The sequence below is a fragment of the Mesoplodon densirostris genome, chromosome 12 (genome assembly GCF_025265405.1).
Source record: "Mesoplodon densirostris isolate mMesDen1 chromosome 12, mMesDen1 primary haplotype, whole genome shotgun sequence".
Lineage (NCBI taxonomy): Eukaryota > Metazoa > Chordata > Mammalia > Artiodactyla > Ziphiidae > Mesoplodon > Mesoplodon densirostris.
The window spans coordinates 33,104,424-33,129,304 of record NC_082672.1 but is presented as its reverse complement, the minus strand read 5'-3'; the positions used below and the strand labels follow the sequence as shown (position 1 = coordinate 33,129,304).

General features: G+C 37.6%; 1 protein-coding gene across 8 annotated transcripts in view; it reads left to right on the top strand.

Moving 5' to 3' along the window:
• Positions 1-24,881, top strand: part of L3MBTL3 (L3MBTL histone methyl-lysine binding protein 3) — a 128,236-nt gene that overhangs the window by 7,586 nt on the left and 95,769 nt on the right. For 6 of the 8 annotated variants that reach the window (XM_060114376.1, XM_060114370.1, XM_060114373.1 and 3 more), the window contains exons 3-6: positions 13,957-14,072; positions 21,854-21,965; positions 22,337-22,411; positions 23,854-24,013. In XM_060114376.1, the coding sequence (XP_059970359.1) occupies positions 13,971-14,072; positions 21,854-21,965; positions 22,337-22,411; positions 23,854-24,013 (449 nt within the window). In that variant the 5' untranslated portion in view covers positions 13,957-13,970. The remainder of the gene's footprint in view (positions 1-13,956; positions 14,073-21,853; positions 21,966-22,336; positions 22,412-23,853; positions 24,014-24,881) is intronic. The other 2 variants (XM_060114378.1, XM_060114377.1) reach the window with 1 other exon arrangement.

Genomic DNA, 24,881 nt, shown 5'->3' with positions numbered 1-24,881 from the left:
TTAGAATCAAAGTTTGATAAAGATAACAGGGAATATGACTAAGAATATATTCACCAAAATACGATAACTACTGATATTATACTCTTTAACAAGAAGAGTAGGCCCATTTACAAAATGGAGTGAAGAGTTTTTGATTCATTGGGTGGTTCTAGATTACAGTGGGAGTCATATAATATTTCTGTTATCTGAGTCGTGGTCCATCAAGCAGAACTTTTGTCTGACTTAGAAGGATGCTACTGCAGGCATTGATTACAGGGTGATGGGCTGTTTCTCCTTTGGTTTTTTTTTTTTGTTTTGTTTTGTTTTTTACATTTTTATTGGGGTATAGTTGATTTACAATGTTGTGTTAGTTTCAGGTGTACAGCCTGTTTCACCTTTGTTGAAACACTGTCATCCAGTAAATTTTTTTGAGTACCTGCTGTGTGCCAGGCCTTTTCAAGATTGGACTATAGCTTTATGTTATGTGAAATTTTATAGAATTAAACCAGTTCAGTTCCCAAAACACTTTTAGTAGGATTGTTCAGGCACCAAAATCAGTTGATTATTTTTCTCCCATCTGTTATACTGCTTGAACCCTGAACTGTGAATTGAAATCCCTGGTCTGGTTGTTAAATGGTCTAGATAATTTCACCCCACTGGTTTGTGGTCTTATTTGGCAGATTGGAGGCCTAGCTGTTCAATCTATTGATAAGGAGTTTAGCTACAAATGGTTATCAGGATAAGCCCTGTAGACATGACTTCTGTGACAGAAATAAAATCTGGTCAAATCTAATTTATCATATGCAAAAGAGAAATCAAGTGTAAATCTTTTAATTCTAGCTCTATGTTCTATAAAAATATGAAGCAGAATAAGAAAAAACATACTGCTTTTAGCATTTAAAAATTACAAGTGAAATAAGAAAAAAGAACAAGATACTACTTTTAGTTTTCTTTTTTAATTTAAGTTCATGCATATTTTGCATAAGCATGGAAATATCTGTGTGAGACAGGTTCTTGCTCTTTTTATTCCCTTGAATCCCTCTAATGGGTGTAAAATTTCTATTATTACACTACTAGTGTAATATGTTGATGACATGATAGCACTTTTCAGAATATTTTTGCCTCAAATTGAGATATAGTCTGTACACTGAAAATGAACTTCAAATAAAAGCATTTGAAGAGAGTATATTAAATATGCTGTAAGACTGTTAATGTCAGTTTGTGATTTCATTTTCTATGTACATTTTTTTTCTTGAAAGGCATTTTTCATTTTCTGTTCCTCCTTCAGAGGAAGTAAGTAGGTTAGGCCACAGAATCTCAAATAATTCATCCTTCTTACAGTAACAAACGGAAGGGCAGGAAGTTGAGATTTCGTAAAGGTTGCCTTCAGTGACTACCCCTTTGCATGTAATCTCCATGGCAGAAAAGGTAGCAAATCAGAGAAACCATCAATATGTTATAACTAGGGTCATTTTCATTAAAACATGACCAGTAGATAACTACTGGTGGTGGTGGGGTGTTTCTGAAAAAGTATCAATAAGAAGGAACTGTCCTAATAACTGATTTCATATTTAAAGGAAGGCATCTACTATATAAGCATATATATGGATAGGAGACCCAGATTCTCAAGGATTTGTTCTTGAGGCTACTGAGATTTCAGTTCTCACGTTGAAATGATCTAGAGTTTTACCTGCCTAAAAATCTATGAACTTGGGCCCTCAGGGCAAAATTTCACATCTCTCCACAACAGATCTCAGTTCCAGTATGTGTGCGATTCAGAGTTCTTGCCAGTCAGGGTGAGTAGAATATCAAAGCTGGTATCTGTCATGCTTGATTTGAAAGGAAATTTTTTCTTTGTAGCAAAATGTGTTTGTTGAGAGATGCTTCACGTGTGAGTTTAGATTTTTCTCTTATCCTTATTGAATAAGCCTGTTTAAGAGGTTTGAATTTAACTTCTTTTCATGTATTCTTCACTGACACTTAAATGAGGAAGGTTTCTAGGAGCAGGAATGTTATCCTTCTGCCAAAGAGGTAAATAAATACTTAGCAGCCTCGTTGTTAGTTAGAATTTTCACTGGAGAATAAGAGATAGATGGACAAATGCAGATCTTTTCCTGATTTCCTCTCTCCCCAGTCCCTGCCCACAACTAGTCTGTTATATTTTCCCCTTCTATTTTATTCATTCATCTGATAAATTTTTATTGATTCCTACTGTGGATAATCACACAGGATAGCGAAATGAATAAATCCAGTTTTCTTTCCTCCAAAACCTCCTGTAAATAAATGATCATGGTATGATGTCATAAGTATTATAATTGGGGTATAGATTCTGCCTTTCCAGCCCCTCTTCTCCCGGCATCTTACGTACACGTATTCCAGTACTTGTACAGAGAAAGACTCACTGTAGTCATTTGAGTCCCCTTTGGAGAGGATCCATAGCGTTCATCCCTCTTTTTCCTCCTGGCCTCTTGCTGCGATCTCTTACAGTGCTTTCTGTTTGCCTCTGTACTAGCTTTCTTGAAAGCAGGTCCTGGAACCACAGTTGGTATGCAAGGAAGCTTTTATGCCTCCTCAGCAAAAATGTCACAGTAAGGTTGCCAGTGGCTTAGTCTTGGGTCGCTGTTCAGCGATTATGTCCTTCATACTTTTCTCCTTGTTAAAATGTTCTTTATACGAGCTTGGGAAAACTAATACTTATTGACCTTTCATCAGCTTCCCAAATTCATTTTGAAATTTTATTTGTCCATGAAATCCCAGAATCCTACCACAGTTCTGAACTTCCACTTTTCTCCACCTTCACCCCTGGACTCTTGAGAAATCAAATAGGACTTTGTGGTGCAAAGGTATTGGCTTTTGCAGAGTTATCAACTGCTCTGCCCTGGGATACTTCAGACATCTGGTAAACCCATGTTTGGAGGGAATGTGGACACTGGAGAGCAGCTTGTTTCTTTTCTTCAAAATAACTGTAGCTGTTGTGGACTGAGTGTCCAAAAAGTACAAACCACTTTAACATGCATGATTAAAACACTTTTTAATCCATATGAAGTAGATATTTCTATTCCATTTTTTAGATGAAGGAGATAAGGCTCAAGAGAGGTTGGGTACCCTGCCCTAGATTATACAGCTAGTAAACTGAGAAGCCAGGATTCAACCCAGGTACTCTGGCTGCTGTGCTTTTCACCTTTACATTAGATTGGCTTCTTTATTGACTAAAAATACCTTGTGTTGGGCACTATGGTATAGTTTGAGGGGCACTGTCTTGGGAGGTAAAAGTCTGTTTATTGGTTGAGTGATCTTTTCTTATCTGTAAAATGAAGCTAAGAGTTCTTGGCCATCTTAAAAGGTAGCTGTGAGGGTCAACCAGTCTAGTATTGGTAAGAGCCTTTAAAATGGCAAAGCATAGAAGAAACCCTCCAGCTCCAGTATGTTTGTATCTCTGGAATGGGTTAGGCTTATTGGCTTTGTGTGACTACCCCTACGTGGCCGTGTATTTGTGGGTATGTGAGTTCCCCCGTTACAGGCTGTGTACCTCTCTGGTGTCATGAAAGTACGTAGGAGGCCATTAGAGAATAAATCAGAAAACCATAGGTAGACCTTAGGAGGCAGAGGTTTTGTCTTTCTCAGGATCACTTTCTCCAGCCTGGACTCTAGGTCCTGAGGGCATTCCCCAGTGTTAGACACTACAAATCTCAACACATGGATGCAGATGGGGAGCTCAGCCAGGAGGTAGCACCTCTGTAGTTGACTCTAACCTGAAGATGAAGAAATTCTACCCTGTAAAATACTACCTGCTCTCATGTTGTTTCTTGAATTTATTTTCCATAACTCAGCATTTTCTGAAAAGGGGATTCCACGGACCTCGCTATACTGTGATAACAGAGCCACAAGGCTAAGTGACTGTGGGAAACTTGGGCTCAGCCAGCACTACACAGATTGCTGCGCTGCTGCTGACATGCGCCATCCATCTCCTAAAGACCCCGGGGGGTTACACATCTCCCTCACCACAAAACTTTTATCACGGGACATGCAGAAATGGTCTAAAAGTTTTGAGGGGCAGACTTTGAGAAATGTGGCCCTAGCCTTTCATCTCGTCCTGTTTACATGCCTTAGCCTGGTCCACAGTGTGGTTCCAGCCCAGCATGGTGGCTGAGAGAGCCTGGCCTTTGGGTCCACCTCCCTGCCCACACAGCAAACCCTTCTCCATTACTTCAGAGGTATTGTTCTATGAAGAAAGCTAGTCATTTCTGGAGCCATGTAAATATAGGTATTATTATTATTAACAGTGAAATATCTACTTTTATGTAGTGATCTTGACATCTTCTGATGGAGCTTTGGATACAGGTGGCTTACTATAAGAGATGCCATTGAAATAAAATGAAGGGAAAGGGAAAAAAAAAGCCACTGAGTAATTTTTTGAGGTCACAGAGTGACTCTCATGAGCGCAGATAATTGTTAAACCAGATAACTAGAGCAGAAAGTTAAGATTTTATTGACTGCTTACTATGGGATAGGCACTGTGCTGAGGTATTACCTGGCTTATCTCATGTAATCCTCACCATTGCCCAATGAAGAAAAGTTCTATTATTTGCCACATTTTACAGGTGGGGAAATTGAGGCTTAAAGGATTAGTTGATCTTATGTCACAGAATAGGTAATTGTTAATCTTTGGAAAGTGAATTGAAGGGAGGAAAGGAAGGCTGTGGTTTGTTTAGGAAAGGGAGAGGGGTGGAAAGAGGAACTTGAGAGAGTGTGGCAGGTTTTGAGGATGATGCATGATGTGTTTGATTTGCGTCTGTCTATGAGAGGATGACAAGGGGCAGGGTGAGTGGGGATGGGGAGGCCCCAAACAGTTTTATGTGCCACTTTAATAGCGTGTTTAGCAGTGGGCAGAGGCCTTTTTGATGATATTACCAAAGATGACACTTAGGACTTTTTTGAGGATGTCACAATGTGCCAGAGACAGCATTTGGTTAGTGATTGATGATTTCTACAAAGTACACCAAAAGCCAACTTCAGCTGATGGTATTAATGTGGGCATCATAGCAACAAGGAGTTGGATCCCCGCAGTGGAGGCTGACTTTTCTTATTGCCGTCTTACTCTTCTGCATAGCTATCATTTTTGTTTCTTTCATGGTCATGATTTTAGGGTTAACATTCCTCTTCAAAAAAGATAACATTGCCCTCTTGAACCAAAAACTGATGAGCTTAGTCCGTTGACACCAGGCACTGAGATCTCAGCCCCGGCATCTCTCTGAATGACAGAATTTAAATCTGATTCTCAGGTGCTGCTTCTGAGGTCACATCTACCCCCATTTTATAACTACTTCCAGCTCTTGGCCTTGTCATATCTGTAACTTATTTTTGAAAAATGCACCTGTTAACTCTAAAGCTGTAAAATGGAATTCTAAAAAAGCAACTTCATGTAGAATGATTAAAACTATTTAACTGGTCTTAGTGAACAGTAACTAGCTGTTCTTTTAAATACTGTAATATTTTGAAAACAATGGTTTGAGCAGGAATGGCCAGGCTACAGTTAGTACACTCTCTTTAGTAATCTTTAATTCTCACCTTATCTGCAGATCCAGACTTTTGGTTTATAGGCAAGGCCCACTCTCTCACTTTATGTTGGAACGTACTAGATTGGGTTGCTTATCTTTCAGGGGACTGTTCTCTCCATCACAGCCCCAGGCAGCCTCTTCACCTTGAACTTGCTGTAGAAGTGCAGCCCTGCGGGAGTCTCTGCTCCCACTCTGAGCCACCATTTTATCCTCTCCTGGTGGATGTGAGGGAAGGAATCATATGAAGGGAGGATTGTGAAGGACTCTGTTTATCTCCAGTCAAAATAAGATACAGTAGATTCTTGACATTTGTAAGGGATACAGCCCAAGACCATCGCCAAGCCTCAACCTGAAAAAAATCACTGTAGCATGTAATTCCTCCCTTCAAATTACTAAAGTATAACTGAAAAATGTAAATGATCTCTCTAGACCTTAAATACTTATCTCACTTGATGAGCAACTTTTGTACTGTTGAGAGCCCTTGTTGAAACAACTTCACACATCTTTTCTACTTATTTCCTTTGGGAGCATTTGGTAGTTTTGTTCACATAGTGTGTCTGAGTCATCATTGCATTTGACATTTCAGCCTTTGATTTATCCGAAACTTCTATTTGGTGGCTGGGACCTATCAACTTTCATAAACATTTCCGTATTCCCCTCGTTCTGTCATCAACACTAGAATCAACTAGCACTTGCTTTTGTTTCATTTCTTAACAAGAAACAAAGTTTTTATCACTTTATTTACAGTGGTCATAGCACTCAGACAAAGCACTGTGACTCAGAGCACACCTGGACCTTGGCCGGGACTCTCAGTTTATGGAGTGTTATTCAGAATCATGTATCTGCAAAATGGCAAATTACTAAGTGTCATGGGAACTTCAGCTGTCACTCAGGAATGGTAGAAGCCATAAATAGTCTGTGAATGCCAAGGTTCTACTGTATGTTTTTGATACCTCAGTTGTGGAGAAGTGAACCCTACCCTTTCTCTTTTCACCCATCTGTGGAGCCGATACATTTGCATATGTAGTTAAATACCTACTAGTTAAATTACCCAAGAGCTTTGGGGAAGTTGATTTTCCTAGCACCTTCTAGTCTATAGCTTCATTTGTTGGCATCAGTAACAAGCTAAGTATTTTTCGTAAGAAGACGTGCCTTTCAAAACATGGAGTACTTTAAATAAATATGAAACAGGATTTTAAAACTTTTTTTTTAATGTAACTTTTTTTCTTAGAAAAACCCCACACGTTTAAACATTCAACAGGTACCAAAGGGTACACTACATAGAGAGAAGGTTCCCCCTCCCTTGGTTGTCTTTCAGTCAGTCGTTGCTCCTTCCTGGATGCAGCCAGTATTACCAGCTTCTGACAAATCCTGGCAAAGATAGGCTAAACAAATATAAGCAATACACGTATTTATATATACCCCATTTGTTTTACACAAATGGTAGCACACAGTTTTTATACCTTGCATAAAATTTGAGTATTAATAGTATCTTGGAGCTCTATCTATATCAGAATGTAAAGTTTCCTCATTGTTCTTTGGGTTTTGTTTTTTGTTTTTTGTTTTTTTTATTTATGGCTGTGTTGGGTCTTCATTGCTGTGCACGGGCTTTCTATAATTGCGGCGAGCGGGGGCTACTCTTTGTTGTAGTGCACAGGCTTCTCATTGCGGTGGCTTCTCTTGTTGTGGAGCACGGGCTCTAGGCGCACGGGCTTCAGTAGTTGTGGCGCGCAGGCTCAGTAGTTGTGGTGCATGGGCTTAGTTGCTTCGTGGCCTGTGGGATCTTCCCGAGCCAGGGCTCAAACCCATGTCCCCTACATTGGCAGGCAGATTCTTAACCACTGCGCCACCAGGGAGGTCCCCCTCATTGTTTTTTAACCATTGTATATGGCTGTACCACAACTGTCCTTTACTGATGGACAGTCAGGTTGTTTCCAGTTTTCTAACATTACAAACAGTGCTATAGTCCATGAATCACCTTTTACATTTTTTTATACATATAAGTATCTATAGGATAAATTTCTAGAGGTAGAAGGGCTGAATTGGAGGATATGTTCTTGAAAATTGATCTCCATGGAGGTTGGTTCAAACAATAGTGCCACCATCAGTATATGAGAGGGCTTGCATCTCCATATTCTTATAACATAGGATCTTTAACTGTAAGGTGTTAACTAATTTCATCACCACCTAATGTTTCTAGATTACTAGTGGTACATGGTAGGCTAGGGCTTCCAGAGATTTCTTTGCATGAGAGATGGAGGAAGTGCACCCATTCAATACATGATTCCCAGGGAGAGTCAAGTTGCACAGCTTTGGTTTAGAGACAAACAGTGGTGCAGGAGAGAGAGAAGAGGTAATTCTGTGGACAGTGTTAAAATGTCATTTAGTCTGTCCTCCAGCCCTTTTGCTGAATTCTTAGGGCAAGGAAATTCTAATAAAAATGAGTAAAAGCTAAAGTGAACTGTTTCACAAAAGAGGGACTTTGGGAGTATAATACATTTGCATTGGTGCCAACAGTAATGGTCTTCACCTTCAGTAAAATTATCAGCTCCTTGATGAGACATCCGCAATGGGCATTGATGGGAACACATTGGGTGTCAGTACCCTTGATATTAGCCATTGTCAGCCATAACATAGGTGAGTGAGAATCAGAAGCTGCATGGATGCATTTGCTGGATATCTGATCTCGAAAGCTGTCGCTTTTGACATCAGCAGTGGCTGGAGACCATTAGCATTTAGAAGAGGTTAGGAGAAAAGTGGTAGATCTTGGCTAATAACACAGAGGACCCATCATGGTACATATTTAAGATACTTCCTTAGGAAATCTCAGCAGCATTAACAAGAGATTTGGGGTGTGATTTTCTGCAAATGAGAAATACTGTTTGTGACTTGTATTGTGAGTGACCGTTATCTACCTGGTTTTTAGGCCCGTGGAATACAGGTTACACATGGGATGATGGAACAGTGCCAGGTGAAAATTAAAGAAAGTATAAAGCATAGCATTTCTAAGTACTAAAAAAAAAAAATTGCTTAACTCTTAGAAGCACCATTTGTTGAAGTGAAAAGGCTTTGTATGTTTGTATACAAGTGCACACACTTACAGAAGATGAAAAAGGAGGACGACTTAGGGTGTCATAAAACCAGCTTCTGTTCAAATAATATTGGTTGCTGGTTGTTCTACCTGATGAGGAGATGGTGGGAAAATGCCTAATCCATCGTAGCTGTTCAGACTTCATGCAATAGTGAAAGTAGCCAGTGGCTTCAAAATTGGATAAAGGAAAGGACAATGTAGTGAATATTTTTATGCTGTAATATTTTATACAAAAAGCCTTAGAATGAAACAATGGATGGAAACAATTTTTATAAATTTTAGATATGTGCTTGCAGGCAGAGTATACTATGTAACATTACCAGTGTTTTGTATAGCAAAAGCATATTCTAATTATTTCCTAAAATATGTAATAAACATTTACTGCAGCTTTTGTACAGTGATAGCTTTTAGATTACCCCGATTTTCTATTCCTCCTCCTGGTCGTAGCATTTTTGCTCTTGTAAATTTCATACATTTATTGTTTTTAGGTAGGAAAAGACCAAAAATCTATTTGTGTTGAATATGTGTCTCAATGACATTTTGTTAATAAGCATATATTTGATGGCACTTTACTAAAAAGGATACATGTTGTGCTGATCTACATAAATCGAGAACTTTGGACCTAGTAAACTGGTTTCTGGATTTGCTGTGTTCCAAGGAGTAAAATGGGGAAAAGTAGGCTTAGCCAGATTCTCAGAGGGGGTAAGACTTTGAGACAGCACAAGACAGTGGTTGAGAAAAAAGCCCAGGGTTGGAATCGGACTGACCTGGGTTAAAATCCTGGGTATGCCACCAAGTGTGGTTTTGGGTGAGTTACTGAACTCTGCACTTTTTTCAGTGTCGACTAGAGGGATGATAGAACCCATCTTTCTGTGAGAAACAAATAAGTGGAATAATTTGTTTAAGCTGTCTGATGTTTTGAATGCTTTTCTGGAAGAAGATGCGATTGAATTAATAAATGAAAAAATTTTCTTATTAAAGGATCACTCAGGTTTTACCTGGTTTATCCACCAGGGAGAAATTATTCTATCACTCTACTATCTATCAGGAAAAGATGCCACTCCTACCTTAGAAAGTCAGGTTTGTTGCTGATCTTTATGTATTTAGTGAGGTAGGAGTCATAGAGAACTTCAGTATGAGTCTTAATTTATTTCATATTTTTACTATTTCTTAGATTAATTCTTCCTCAGGCCTTTACAACCAATTTCCTATTTTGAGGATTAAGTCTTAATGATAAAGGAAGAAAGAATATTGAAGCATCTAGTAAACTCCAACAGAAGATAGCTATAATTCAAAGAAACACAGGGTTTTGTTTTGTTTTTTCCCTATTGACTATTTAAAATGTGGAATGTAGTGTAATAACCACCCTGGACCCTTCACTCGTCTTTATCTTCACAGTTCCAACATGTTGCTGGTCTTATTTCATTATTTTACCCCTTAATTAATTTGTAGCAACTTCCTCACCTTATATCACTTCATTTCACAATTTCAGCTTGTATCTCTAAAATACAAGGAAGACCTCCCCTCTTTAAAGTATGTATCATCATCATCCCTCAAAAAAAAAGCAATGGTATTTCTCTAATATTATCAAATAGTCAGTTGGTATTCATATTTCTCCTCCTGTCGAATCATTTTTTTTTTTAAGATTTTTTGATGTGGACCATTTTTTTAAATTTTTTATTTATTTATTTTCTTTATTTTTATTTTTGACTGCGTTGGGTCTTCGTTGCTGCTCATGGGCTTTCTCTAGTTGCGGTGAGCAGGGGCTGCTCTTCGTTGCAGTGTGCGGGCTTCTCATTGTGGTGTCTTCTCTTGTTGCAGAGCACAGGCTCTAGACGTGCGGGCTTCAGTAGTTGTGGCTCGCGGGCTCTAGAGCTCAGGCTCAGTAGTTGTGGCACACAGGCTTAGTTGCTCTGCGGCATGTGGGATCTTCCTGGACCAGGGCTCAAACCCGTGTCCCCTGCATTGGCAGGCGGATTCTTAACCACTGCACCACCAGGGAAGCCCGATGTGGACCATTTTTTAAAGTCTTTATTGAATATGTTACAGTATTGCTTCTGTTTTATGTTTTGAGTTTTTGGCCCCGAGGCATGTGGGATCTTAGCTCTCCAAGCAAGGATCAAACCCACACACTCTGCATTGGAAGGCGAAGCCTTAACCACTGGACTGCCAGGGAAGTCCCTAATAATCTTTTTTTTTTTTTAAATAATTTAAATCAGGGTCAAAACAAGATCTATGAAATGCAGTATTGCGATTGGTTAATATGTCTCTTAATCTAAATTTCAAATTTCCTCTTTCATTTGTTTATTAGTTATTCCTCACAATTTTTTGTGTGTGCCAAAAACAAGTTTTTAATCCTGTACAGCAGTGGCTTTCAGACTTTTTGGTCTCAATTCTCTTTTATGCTCTAAAAAATGAAAAGCCCAAAGAGCTATTGTTTGTGTTATATGTATCAATATTTACTGCCTTAGAAATTAAAGTATATTGGTTATTTATTTATTACTTATAGTAAACTGATTACCTTAGTATGTATAAGCACAATTTTTATGAACTATAATCACAGTTTCCAAAATTTAAAAGAAAAGGTGAGAGAAGTAACACTGTTTTACATTTTTGCAAATCTCTTTAATGTCTGCTTAATAGAAGATAGCTGGATTCTCATACCTGCTTCTCATTCAGTCTGTTGCAATATTTTGTTTTGGTTGACGCATATGAAGAAAATCTGCTTCACCCTGGTATGGGGTTGATAAAGGGAGGATTATTTTAAGTTTTTCGTTTAATGATGGACATTCTTCTTTAATATTACACCAAAACTTGACATGTGGTAGTTTCTTAAAGGTTAGTAGCAGTGTGCAATTTGAAATCCTATCAGTGAGCTTTCTGTACTCTGTCACATTAAAATCCATCAGTCTGTGTTGCACTTTGGATGGATCCTTTAGCCATGCATAATTTTGTAGCTGTAAGCATTGGTCATTTGGAAAAATCACTTCACTGAGTTATGTAGATCTTCCAAATGTTGACATATTTCCTTATGAAATATTTAAAAAAATCATATTCATGAATATCACCACCCATCTCCTTAGAAAAGTCTATAGCTATTGGGAAGCTGTCAAGCTCATGGTGGTGGATACAGGTTTTCCAAAATGCTGAAATTGTATCATTAGTAACGAATGCTGTCAGTGTGACAAAATATTTTCCAAATATCCAAACTTGAATAAACATCATTTTTTAAGTAAAAGTGGGATTCCATAAAAGAAAAAAGCAGCTTGTTCAGCTTGCATCTCAAACAATTCACAAGTGCTTTCCCTTGAGACGGCCTTGGTATTTTGGCATGCCCGAGCACTTTGTGCATACTTCTGTTTCATCACACAGAATATTAAAAAGATATATATTCAAATATCGACTTAATAAAATTTATTATTTTACTTCATCAAAGATGGTTTTTAGTGAATCTGACATTTGTTTACTGTGAGTGCATGCTGCTGAAGAATAAAATGACTACTACTGCAGCTGGGTGCCACAGCTTCAGCAGTTTTATCCACTATTGCTTTGCACCATCAGTGTAAATATCAACATAGTGAAGAAGACAAATAACCTGTTAATATTTTTATGAAAGTAATTTTGACTTCTTGGACCTTTTGGAAAGGTCTCAGGGTGCCCAGTACAATCCATGTTTTGCTTCTTATGTCTTTATGGTGTGATTTCACATGTTCCTCTGTCTCTGGTATTTCCTGTAAATAGACTTGATCACAACAGATTTGATTTAGTTTTTTCCTGGCAAGAATACTTCATAGATGGTGTTGGGTTGGTAGGTATTCTTAGAAGGCATTGATGATCGTTGCTAGAGTCATTATTTTAATGGTTGCAAATGGCTATGTTTCAGTTCTATCATTCCTTCTCTATTTATTAGCAAGAATTTTTTTCTGAAAGGAAACTTCTTCTCATCAATGACTTGGTTACCCTGAGATACAGTTTTTATCGATCTCATGCAATATGGGCAGGATAAGTCCTTGTTTATTTTTCCAAATAATAAGTTGGTTGGTTCCCTTGTATAATCAAAAGGTGATCAATGAGGTGTTCTTGGTTGGTTTGTTTGTTTTGAATATCGTTGTGAACTCATAATGATTTAAACTTATTTGATGTGTTTCAATTCACTGCAGCTAATATCCTTACTTTGGCCAACAGAAGCCTCTTCACGTTTGCTTCTGAGTCCTTTTGGTATGACCTCTGCTGTCTTTGATAGCTTCCTTGCTTTTTTATTTGACAAGATGTTCCAGGCTCATCTTGCACATTTCCTGCCACCTCTGGGAAGGCCTGGGAGAAATGGTATTTAGAGACCACAATCTGAACACTAGGCTGTTAATTACTGTTGATTGGTGGTTGTTTCTAGAGTTTGTCAGTGGGCAAAGCTAGAAAATATGCATATTTTTTTTTTAAACATAAAATGCATCATGAAATTATACAGATACTTCCATTCAGATTTAGGACCCATTGATCTTTGATCACTTGTCAGTGACACCAACGTAATTACTTATTTTATCCCATACCACACAGACAGCAGTTTCAGAATAACAATATCAATACTACCGCCAATGGATATATGATTACGAAAAAGTTTGTTTTGAAAATGAAAATTAAGAGCATTATCACAATGTAGCTAGCCAAATTGGTTATCTTAACATAGCCTAATTGTGTTTGCTGTACATTTTGAGACTGTTTTCCTGTTTCTCAGAACATCAACTTGACAGATATTTCAATTGAGTTAAATAAATCAATTTCATGAAAGAATCAATCATGCTGTATATTCATTGTATTCATTGTATTAATAGAACAGACTTACCTGTCAAATTTAGTGTAGATGGCATTCAATAATGGACTGAATTTTCTTGTTCTTTTTTAAAATCTAAATGGCCTCTTTTTCAACATTTTATACTGGATACTATCCTTTATCCACATCTACTCTCTTTTGAATGTCTTGGGGTGGGGGGAACTCATTAGAGGGTGAAGAATTCTATCCATATGTCATCATGATTTTTTGTTCTAAGTGAATATGCTATGAAATGATGAATTCCTCTTCTAACACTAGCAAAAATTTACCATGGCACTTTTTGTTTAACCTAGAACTTTTATTAATATATTTTCTCCTGTAATTTACCGTGGATTACACTAGGAAAAATATTTTTGAAGCAATTATTTCTAAATCTCTGGATATGGGATATTATGATCAAGAAAATTATGTAATTAAGGGAAATTGAAGCAATGAACACTAAAATAAAAACTGATTTGTATGTAGAATATTTAGTGATATGCCCTTTTTTCCTCTTCCAGGTTAAAAAAAAATCATGACTGAATCTGCCTCTAGCACAAGTGGTCAAGAGTTTGATGTATTCAGTGTTATGGATTGGAAGGATGGAGTAGGTACATTACCAGGAAGTGATTTAAAGGTAAGCTGTCTTTATTACATAAAATTGTGTGTGTGTGTTTATTATTAAAATGAATTTGAGCACATATGTGAAATAAGGATTAAAAGCATTAAGCATAGTGGCTGTAGTTTTATATCATGCTTCGTCCTCAGCATCTCAAGATGATAAAACTGCTGATGGTTTGGCAGAAGCCTTTGTCACTTGGGGTAGGGGACTTAGAAGTATTTTTGCAATCTGTACGCATTTTGTAGAAATTAATGTATAGCTTCAAGGAGGATGGTTTCAGGTTTTAGTCTATCAGGATGGCCAATAAATGTAAAAGTGGTAGACTTAGAAGGTCTAGCTTTGTATATTTTTTGTAGTAATGGGCTTTGTAACTTGAAGTGAAAAACCACACTCCCTGTGTCCTAGTTTTCTTATTTTAAAACTGGATAATGTTAAAATATTGAATAAACAGGACTGTTCACCTCCCTTAAATTATTTATACTGTAAACTGTAAATATGGATTTTTGTGTAATCACTTGTTCAGAAGCTGGTCCTTCCTGTAAATGAGACTGCTTTTGTATAGCTGAGACCTCTCCTCAGAGAGCACTGCTTCAGTCCACTCCTTTTCTAGGTGCTCAGCCTGCCCCTTTTCCCCAGCCCCCCAAAGCCACTCCAGGACCACATCTGCTGCACCCTGGGACAGGGTTGTGCAAGCACCCACCTGGAAAGTCAGCCACCCCACCTCTCATTTCTAATTTGCTTTTGCTCTGATCCTGTCTCTGGGACCTTGAACCTGTCCATGGCCCTTTAGACTTTGTGTTTGTACTTAGTCACTCAGGTGTTTGAACATCCGACCTCCCTAACTGGCTGTCTCTTGGCTTGCCTTGCTAATGCTTGGTGTTCTGGCCTGTCTTGAATAGAAATCCCTGCCCCCTAATATTGACTTCTTGGAATCCAATCCCTTTTAGTGGCCACTTGACAAGTATCTGAGCCAAAACTGTTCTAGACCATCCTCAGTGGTGAGATTTGGACAGTCCACCTCTTGTTGGAAAAATACTTAGATTTTAGTTGGTTTAGGTTTAATTAAGTGCAGTGTGCCAACATAGCTATCTGAGTTTAGTTTAACAAAAATATTGCAGTGAGGTTTAGTGAAATATGGAAAGGAGATTTGGTTTTTAGTTTTAGTTCTATGTGACCTTGAGCAAGTCAGTTAATCTCTTTGGGGCCAATTTCCTCTTTGGTAAAATAAGGAATTAAATGAATGCCAAGGGTTTTATCTTCTCTAACATTCTCCAAATGTTCATCTGGATTAGATATGATGGAAATAGAGTGCTGAAATTTTTGAGAAAGAAAAACTCTTCAAGATTCTGATAATGTCAGCCACATAATTAGCTAAATGAGCTTTGTTATTTAAATTCTAAGTTTCTGCAATCTTTATCTGTAAAATGGGGTTATAGGATCTATGTCATAAGCTGGTTATAAGGATTGAAAAACATAATATATGTAAAACACTTAACAAATTGTATCTTTTCTTGCTTTATGGTATATTATGTAAACTGCCTTTTTTTATTGCTTCAACATCTTATTTTTCTTGTACATTTTTATTCCTTCTGAATGGCTTATTTTTTTTTCCATGTAGGTAGATGATGAAATTTATAATTTTTGTTCAGTTAGATTTTGACAATAGAGTGAAGTCTCCATCCCTAAGAAATTTAGATTGCCTAAAGGTTTTCTAAGCAATGGATTTTAGGAATTAACCTATTACTTTTATAAAGGTAATCAGATAATTAAGCCACTTAGTGGGTATTATAATCTGGGTTATTTGATTTGACTTTTAGACTCATCTAATTACTTGGGTAATTACCATGTATCCAATTCACTTTATCTGCTGTTGACAGATACCCTATTTAAAAAAATAATTAAAAAAAAATTTCTACTTTATAACCCTTTTTATCTGAGGAGATTCAAAGACTAGCCAGTTGATTATATTGCTTAGGATATCTGATTCATTTGCTCCTCATATGAAAATTTGAGCTGCCTAAGAGATCTGATTAAGCAATTGATTTTTCATAATTAAGTTATTGGAAAGAACTTTGAATAAATCATGCAGTTTACTCTCCTGCATCATGCTCTGCCTATTTGACACTGGAAGCTTCTCTTTTTTAATGGGCGAAGGCATATGGCTTTCTTAATGTGCGATCCCTAAGACAACCAGCTGAAGTTAATTCAGCTAATATATAGAAGTTGGTTTCTTATCATGGGAACAGGTTTTAATATGCTTCAGTTTATTGCCATTTTGAAAGAACTTTTCTCTGTAAAAGCCTCATGACTGCTGGCCAGTCAAGTGATATCGCTCTTCTGCTTAAAATCCTTTAGCAGTTTCCTGTATCCTTCGTGATAAAGTTCAAACCCCTTACATTTACCACAAGAGTTTTTTGGTGGTCTAGCCCCTACTTTCCTCTCCAGCTGCATCTCATTTCACTCCTCTGTGCCACCCCGTTTCCAGCCCAGCCAACTAGTTCACACCTTGGTCCCTTTTTACGGGTCCCCGTTGCTGGCATCCCCATTCCCCCCTTCACACTGGGCTAACCAACCCTTATATAAAACAGAGCGCAAAATCTCCTTATTTGGGTGCAGTAGCAGAAAGAATAGAGAACTTATTCCCTGGTGAGCGCTTGACCTACGTCTTTTAATTCTCTTATTTAACCCGTTTGAGGGAGTTTCTGTCACTGTTGTCAGTTTACAGATGGGGAAACAGAGACCCGGAGTGCTTAAGTCACTTGCTCAAGCAAGGTCAGACAGTGCGTTACTGGCAGAACTGGGTCTTAAAACCAGGCTTTTCTGATTTTAAAATTGATTCTCTTACCACTGCTATTCTCCTAACAAGAGAAATGTTTTCATATCAAAAGAGATGAAAGGGAAATGTTACAGCAGTTTAGAGGAGGTATTATGTTAGCTGGAGGGATGAGGAAGGCTTTGGAAGCAGGTGTCATGTGAGGTTTAGGTGCCTGAAAATAGGTGGGAAACTGTGTGAAGACTTTTGGGGGCAGGGATGGGAGGAAGGAGAGAAAGGGGCATACAGAAGAGGGGCTAGCATCCGAAAGTATAGCGTTAGGGAACAACAAGTGTCCACTGGCCCCCTGGAAAATATTGTAGTCATTAACAAGACATTTTTACTTAAACAAGCTTTGTAAACGTTACCATTGCCTAATTTGTTCCTTTAAAATGCAAATCTGTGTTTGTAGATTAATATCTCAGGGCCAGCTGTAAGAACAGGCAGGCAACTAAGTGGTAAGACTTGCGGAAAGATGCACGGTAGGGCTTGCTGTCCGTAAGCGATTCTCTGCCTAAACTTCTTATGATTTCTGAAATTTATCTGCAGAGAATTATTCCTCTGGGTTATAAGGATTTAGTCTTCCGGAGCCCCTCAGTAAAAGGTCAGTACACTCCTGAGAGTGATAGCATCTTATCTCAAAAGAATAGTTGCCACTTAACCAAGAGCAACACCCAGCAGCAGTGATGCAGAAACCCAACTGGAAAATTCACTGCGCTCTTATTGCAGGGTTTTGCCTCGATTGACGTTCACAACAGTTTAGTTACTAAATATCTTTGTCCTTAAAACAGATTGCTAAGTAGAACTCCTATTTCAACACTGAAAGTAATGAAAACAATAATCTCAGCAGTGTCTTTTAATGATCTATTATTAAAGACAGGCACAAATAGGCTAAAGATCCTTTGCCTCTATAAGCAAAAGTAAAGAGAATGAATAAAATAAAACGTAGCTTAAGCCAAGTCAAACAAACAAAACCTTTTCAACCCCTTATATATTTCAGGCGTAATTGTTTTCTGATTGACCTAGATGTATCCACTAACAGAAGTTACAGTGTCAGCTGATATGCTTGATTTGCTTAATAAAGCCCTTTTGTAAAGTTTATAATTTTGACATTCTTGATTGTAGAATGGAGTCAGTTGCTAATTTTTTATAGTGCTTTTTAGATGTCTAGGTTAAAAGAACTCATAACTTTAAAAAAAGTGATTATATCAAGTGTCTATAGTTGCAGCACCATTCATAAAAGCATTACCAATTTCAGAATTTGAGTATTTTATTGGGGAAAAAAATGTTAGGAAATGTGTCAGTCTTTCTGGAATTTCATCAGTGGAACTCAGTAATGTTAGCAGCACCTAACTAACAGCCTATGCTGTCCAATATTTTTTACAGTAGTAATAATGTGGAAGACAAAAAAATTGAGAAGTCAAAAAATTGATCCCTGTGTCTTTTTGCATATGATACGATGCTTTAAAAACACTTTGATTAATTTAATTTTTTATTGTAAGTTACAGGGGTACACTATAGTGATTCACAGTTTTCAAAGGTTATACTCCATTTATAGTTATTATAAAATATTGGTTATATTCCACATGTTGTACAATATATCCTTGTAGCTTATTTTATACCTAATAGTTTGTACCTCTTAATGCCCTACCCCATGTTGCCCCTCCCCGCCGCCGCCACTGGTAACCACTAGTTTGTTCTCTATATCTGTGAGTGTGGTTCTTTTTGTTATATTCACTAGTTTGTTGTATCAGTATTTTTTAGATTCCACATATGAGTGATACCATATAGTATTTGTCTTTCTCTGTCTGACTTGTTTCACTTAGTGTAATGCCCTCCAAGTCCATCCATGTTGTTGCAAATGGCAAAATTTCATTCTCTTTTTATGGCTGAGTAGTATTCCATTGTGTGTGTGTGTGTGTTTTATATATATATATAATATATAGTATGTGATATACATATCTCTCTCACATCTTCTTTATCCATTTATCTGTTGATGGACACTAGGTTGCTCACATATCTTGGCAATTGTAAATAATGCTGCTATGATCATTGGGTTGCATGTATCTTTTCAAGTTAGTGATTTTGGGTTTTTGGATATATTTCCAGGAGTGGAATTGTTGGGTCATATGGTAGTTCTATTTTTAGTTTTTCGAGAAGTCTCCACACTGTTCTCCACAGTGGGTGTGCCAGTTTACATTCCCACCAACAGTGCAGGAGGGTTCCCTTTTCTCCACATCTTTGCCAACGTTTGTTATTTGTATCCTTTTTGATGATGGCCATTCTGACAGGTGTGAGGTGATATCTCATTGGGGTTTTGATTTGCGTTTCCCTGATGATTAATGATGTTGAGCATCTTTTCATGTGTCTATTGGCCATTTGTATGTCTTTTTTGGAAAAATGTCTATTCAGTTCTTCTGCCCATTTTTTAATTGGGCTGCTTGTTTTTTGGTGTTGAGTTGTATGAGCTGTTTATATATGTTGGATATTAACCCCTCATTGGTCATATCATTTGCAAATATTTCCTCCCATTCAGTAGGTTATCTTTTCCTTTTGTTGATGATTACCTTTGTTGTGCAAAAGCTTTTACGTTTAAATAGGTCCCCCCTTTTTTGGCCTTTATTTCCTTTGTTTTAGGAGGTTGACCCCGCAAACTATTGCTATAATTTATGTCAAAGAGTGTTCTATGTTTTCCTCTCGAAGTTTTATGGTATCCGGTCTTACATTTAGGTCTTTAATCCATTTTGAGTTTATTTTTGTATATAGTGTTAGAGAATGTTCTAATTATTGAAATAAAGTAACTTTGGTTAGAGTAGATTATTAAATTTTTTTCAGGGTTATAAGATGCCTTTGAGAATATGATAAAACTTATAAACTCCATCCCCAGATAAACATATATGTGCCCTTAACCATAATTTTGCATATATTTCCTGGGATTTATCAACCCCTTACGTCCATCCATGGGTCCCTGGCTTACGGGAGTTAACCGTTTCCCTAAGTGCACTGCATCTTTACTTTGTGCTTAGACTGTAGGTCAGTTACTGGCAATAACTATTACGAGAGGGAAAAGATAACTGGAATTAAGTGTTGTGATGTGGGAATATTACCTTTTAACTTTGAAAGTATTTGAACCTAGAACTCCCAGGTGTAATAGGTCTGAATTTTGATTTGAAGATTCCACTCAGCTGTGTTCTCTTTCTCAGTGTTTGAAATGCCAAGGTGTAGTTTAGCAGCAATTTGGAAATTTAAGCCACAGGACACTTTCTGTGTAATGTAAATGTTTTGTGCTATTTCCCACATTTTTTATTTGTCAAAAAAGTTTAAATTAACATCAACATGTAGTAAAAATAAACTTACTTACCTGGGCTGGTGCCAGTTTTTAAAAATTTTTCGTTCAGAATTGATTTTCTGCCATAGTTTTTAACATCATTAATTAATAATCATGATGGCTTGGCTTTTCTACTCTTGCCCAGTAGATGGTACTGTCAGCTTTATTTTGAAATATTCTGGTTTCAGAGTTGGTCATTTAAAATTTTTTTTTTTTTTCAAAAAGTAAAGTTATTTTTAGCTCTTTCCCTTCCAATTGACTTTTTACCACCTCCTAAACTGACATTTTTAGGTGAACGCACTAGGTTTAGTATATACATGTTACCTGGGAACTTGTATCTGGAATATGAAATAGAGAGAAAACATTTTCACCTTCCTTAACTATGTCACTTGTTCAGTCTAGAAAGCTTTTAATAATTGTAGACTATGTGCAGAAAATTGTTTAAGGTGCTATTTTCACCTGGTGGAAAGAATAATTAGTTGTAATTTTTGCTTATGGTGTTTCTGACTTGTAGTCTGAATCTAGTTTGGTAAAATAAATCATTCTGTTGGCATGTTGACCAAATAGATTTTTAGATTGGGAAGTGGAAGGCCTAATTTAAATACTGCATATTTGCATGCTCATCTATATTTCTGTGAGAGATCTAAAAACTTTAAGCCGAAAGTTTTATAATCCTTTTGAATTTTGAGCTTTCTAGCTCTTCATCCCCTGTCAAGATTAGTGGATCCCTAATGTCATTCTGTTTTGTGGAAAAACAGAAGGAATACAGAATAACTTTGACCTTCGTGAATATGAGAGTAAACCTAGCTGTTTCAAAGAGAATGGGGCCCCTGCACACAGGTAGTGGTTAAAAGTCTTCAACACATAAACTGTATGTCCAGGAGATTGCAGAAGAATACTTGGTTTGAGACTCGCCATGAGGTGAGAGGAAATTTTCAATATTTGGGGTCAAAAATGCCCATGAAACCAAGATGCCCTTACTTTTTAGTGATAAAATTGGCCTGAAGCTAGTAAGCTTGTTCACATCTCATAGATATTACCAGTGGTTTAGTTTAGGAGGACTAGAAGTGAATGAATATAACAGAGAATTCTAAAGAGCAGTGAAAGAAAGAGGAGGTATAGGGCCAGGGGTCCCATGACTCACGCTTAGCCTTCCTTCCTCATATCTTGGAATATGGGGATAGGGACATGCAAATCACAATTTCTAGAATGATGATATTCCTGTTCTTTGAACTAGGTGAACTTGGGTGAGACAAGTTGATTCCTGGGAAAACAGTAATTCTCCTTTTACTGACTTTGATCATCAAATAAGCAGGAATATGAAATAAGAAAAACAGTCTTAGCAAAAAAAAAAAAATAGTGTTTGAAATTATAAGCCATATAAGTGAGCTGGCAACTCCATAGGACAGTGCAGGGGTGGTTGTTTGTATCCTTAAGACGTTCTTTGTCGCATTGTTCTATTCTCCCTTCCTGAAATTCCAGAATTGGTAAATGCAAAGGGCTTAATAGCAGTAGCAGGCTTTTCTGGATATAGTTGTTGAAATTAACTTTATAAAAACGTAGTTCATTTGCTTAAAGACTACATGTGCCAGCCATTAAATGATGACTTTTCTGAGCGCTTTTGTAAATTTTGCTTCTTTCTGCTATTGTCGCTAGTTCCGTGTAAATGAGTTTGGCGCCTTGGAAGTTATAACAGATGAGAGTGAGATGGAAAATGTTAAAAAAGCAACAGCTACCACAACTTGGATGGTACCAACTGCTCAAGAAGGTAAGAACAGGTCATCTGCATTGTCCTTTCTTTTTTTTTTTTGAAGAGTTTTAATGTAAGAATACATAAGGTTTTATAATAGGCTGGAACTTTCAAAATCCTGGGTGATCTTTGTGTCACATATTCTTAGGTCAATTTCTATGACGAGACTAATATGGAACCAGCTTTTATATTTTAAAATAACTATAAAGTGTCTTTTTCTTTATGCCAGATCTGTCATAGCATAAGGTTAATTGGAAGTTATCCAGTAAATCCATGTTGTAATAGCCTACCCAGGTGACTTAGCCAAAAGCCTGCCACTTTTTTCTCATCTACTCCGATGGTTGTAACTAACACCTATATGCTGATGACTCCTAAATCTATATCTCCAGCCCCGACCTCTCCCCTGAGCTCCAGGCCCGTATTTCCACCTGCCTACTGGACATCTCCACCTGGATGTCCCACAGGTACCTCAAACTCCACATGTCTGAAATGCGATTCATTTTCTATTTCTTTCTCCCCTCCCCCCAACCTGCTTTTTCTTCTGTAGCCCGTAATATCAATTGATGGTAGCACCATCCACCCAGTGGACAAGCAAGAAATCTAGGAGTCATCCTGAATTTGTTCTCTCCCAGCCCCATAGCCTGTTACTTAATCCTCTTGGTTTTTATTTCCTAAATACGTCTCAGATCTGGCCTTTTCTACCTATTATCACTGCCACTGCCTTAGTTTAGGGCCTAATCACCTCTCACCTGAATTACTGCAGACGGGCTCCTAAAGAATCACTCTGCTTCTGATTTCCCCCAATTTATCCCACACACCGAAGTCAGAGGAACTTGTGTAGATTGCTTATCTGACACTTCACCAACTTCTTATTGTCTTTTTAGCAAAACAGACAAAGATCTGGGTGACCCGCACCCACCTGCTTGCCTTGTGTCTTTGCTCTCTGTTCTGTTCTTTGTATGCTGTGTTCTGGCAGGGCCAGCAGCACTGAATTACATAAAATTCTCCCAGCATATCATGCGGTTTCATACTTTCCTGCCTTTTTTGCTCATGCTGTTTCTTCTGGCTGGGATGCTGTTTCTCTCTTTGTCCAGTTGGTAAATTCCTCCTTGGCCTTCAAAACCCTGTTGAGGCTTTATATCAGAAAATCTTTCCTTGACCTCCCCCCGGGCTGGATGAGTCACTTCTTCCTCTGTACTACTTCTGGAACTTGTTCATGCTTCAATTATTGCATGTATCACATTTTATTATAAATATTGGTTTTCTTGTCTGTCTTCTCTTCTAGACTGTGAGCTCTCTTGGGCAAGGTCTATACTGTCATTATCAGTGTCTAGCGTAAATTGGTGCCTAATAAATGTTTGCTGAATGAATGATTAGCCTAACGATTCAAGCAAAAGGAAATGTGAGCTCCTAGACAATATGGATAATTATGATTTAGGAGATCTTCTACATTAAAAGTAAAATAGAAAGATGTTGATTCAGCCCATTAAGTAAAAGAGTCACTCATCAAAAACACTATATAACATAGATAACCCTTTTAAAGTTTTGTCAAAAAGATACAGCTGTATAGGATTCTATGGGTGGTTGGTTTCATCTTCTGAATTTGGTGACTAATGAAATTTTCTTCACTTTACTTTGAATTCTGTAGAAAAGGCCTTGGACAAGCTTTTGTTTACCTTTTCTGAAGATTTTTTTTGTGTGTTATGTAAATAATTTGAGTGATTCCTGTCAAGCCCATCCTCTTCTCCCTCCCAAGCGCTATGTAGTTTGATCATTCATTCATTCATTCAACAAACATTATTCTTTTATTGTGTTGCTAACAAAATTATTAGAAGAAAAAGTCTAAATGTGTTTTGCAATGATTTCTGTCACGGTTTTAAATTTTTTTCTTCTTTTCGTCTTCTAGTCTTTTCCGAGAAGACTGGGATGCCTTTCAGGTTGAAGGATCCAGTGAAAGTAGAAGGGCTTCAATTCTGTGAGAACTGTTGTCAGTATGGCAACATAGATGAGTGTCTTTCTGGAGGAAACTATTGCAGCCAGAATTGTGCTCGGCATGTCAAAGACAAGTAGGTTTTTGCCCCCATTCCATCTATAAAATGAGTTTTAGAGTCCAAGGGCCTGGTGCTTGGGAATACAGAGGTTTTGTGCTTTCTGATGTCTGTCATCCAAAAATATCTTTTTTCCCCCAGAGACTTTCCATTTGGAGACACTTGGACCCTGATCCCACTACTGGACTGGGGTCTTTGGTCATGTCTGAACTGAGTTGTGCTGTTCACGTCCTAGCTGCAATACAACCTCTGCCTCTTTCTTTAGCCTTTTGTTTACATTAATTTTATTGCTCCCCAGCCAAGAGTATTTAGATTTCTTTGGGCTACACACACATTTTAATGATACTCATGTTTGTGGAAACACACTTTTGTTTATATTTTGGGAGGTCTTAGGTAATTCAGCTAAAACTCCACAAATGGACTGAAGCGTCTCCTGACTGAGAATCCGCTGAATGGCCATAGTGAGTAGTGTGGTAGTTGTGTTACTACTGATCTCAGGATGGATTGAGGATTCCGAGTCAGGGTGGTGTGACTGTCATTGGGAACTGTCTGACAAGGTCAGCTTATCACCCACAAGGTGTATTTCCTGTACATACTTGTATACTACAAATAAATGACTTGGCATTTATGTTTGAGTGGAGTTTCCCATGTGTTTTAATCAGAACAGGCTGGAGAATTGTCTGTTTTCATTAGCCACCTGATGTTTTACAAAGTTACACTTGGCCTTTTTCAGTTGGACTTGGCATTCTTAATAAGTGCTAGATCTTTGCTTTAAAATTGCCCCTGAAGACTAGAATATCTCTAAATAATCGATTCTTTTATTAGTATGGATGGCAGCTGTGGAAGACAAATAATTTTAAACTTGTTAGAACCTGTTTCACCTGTA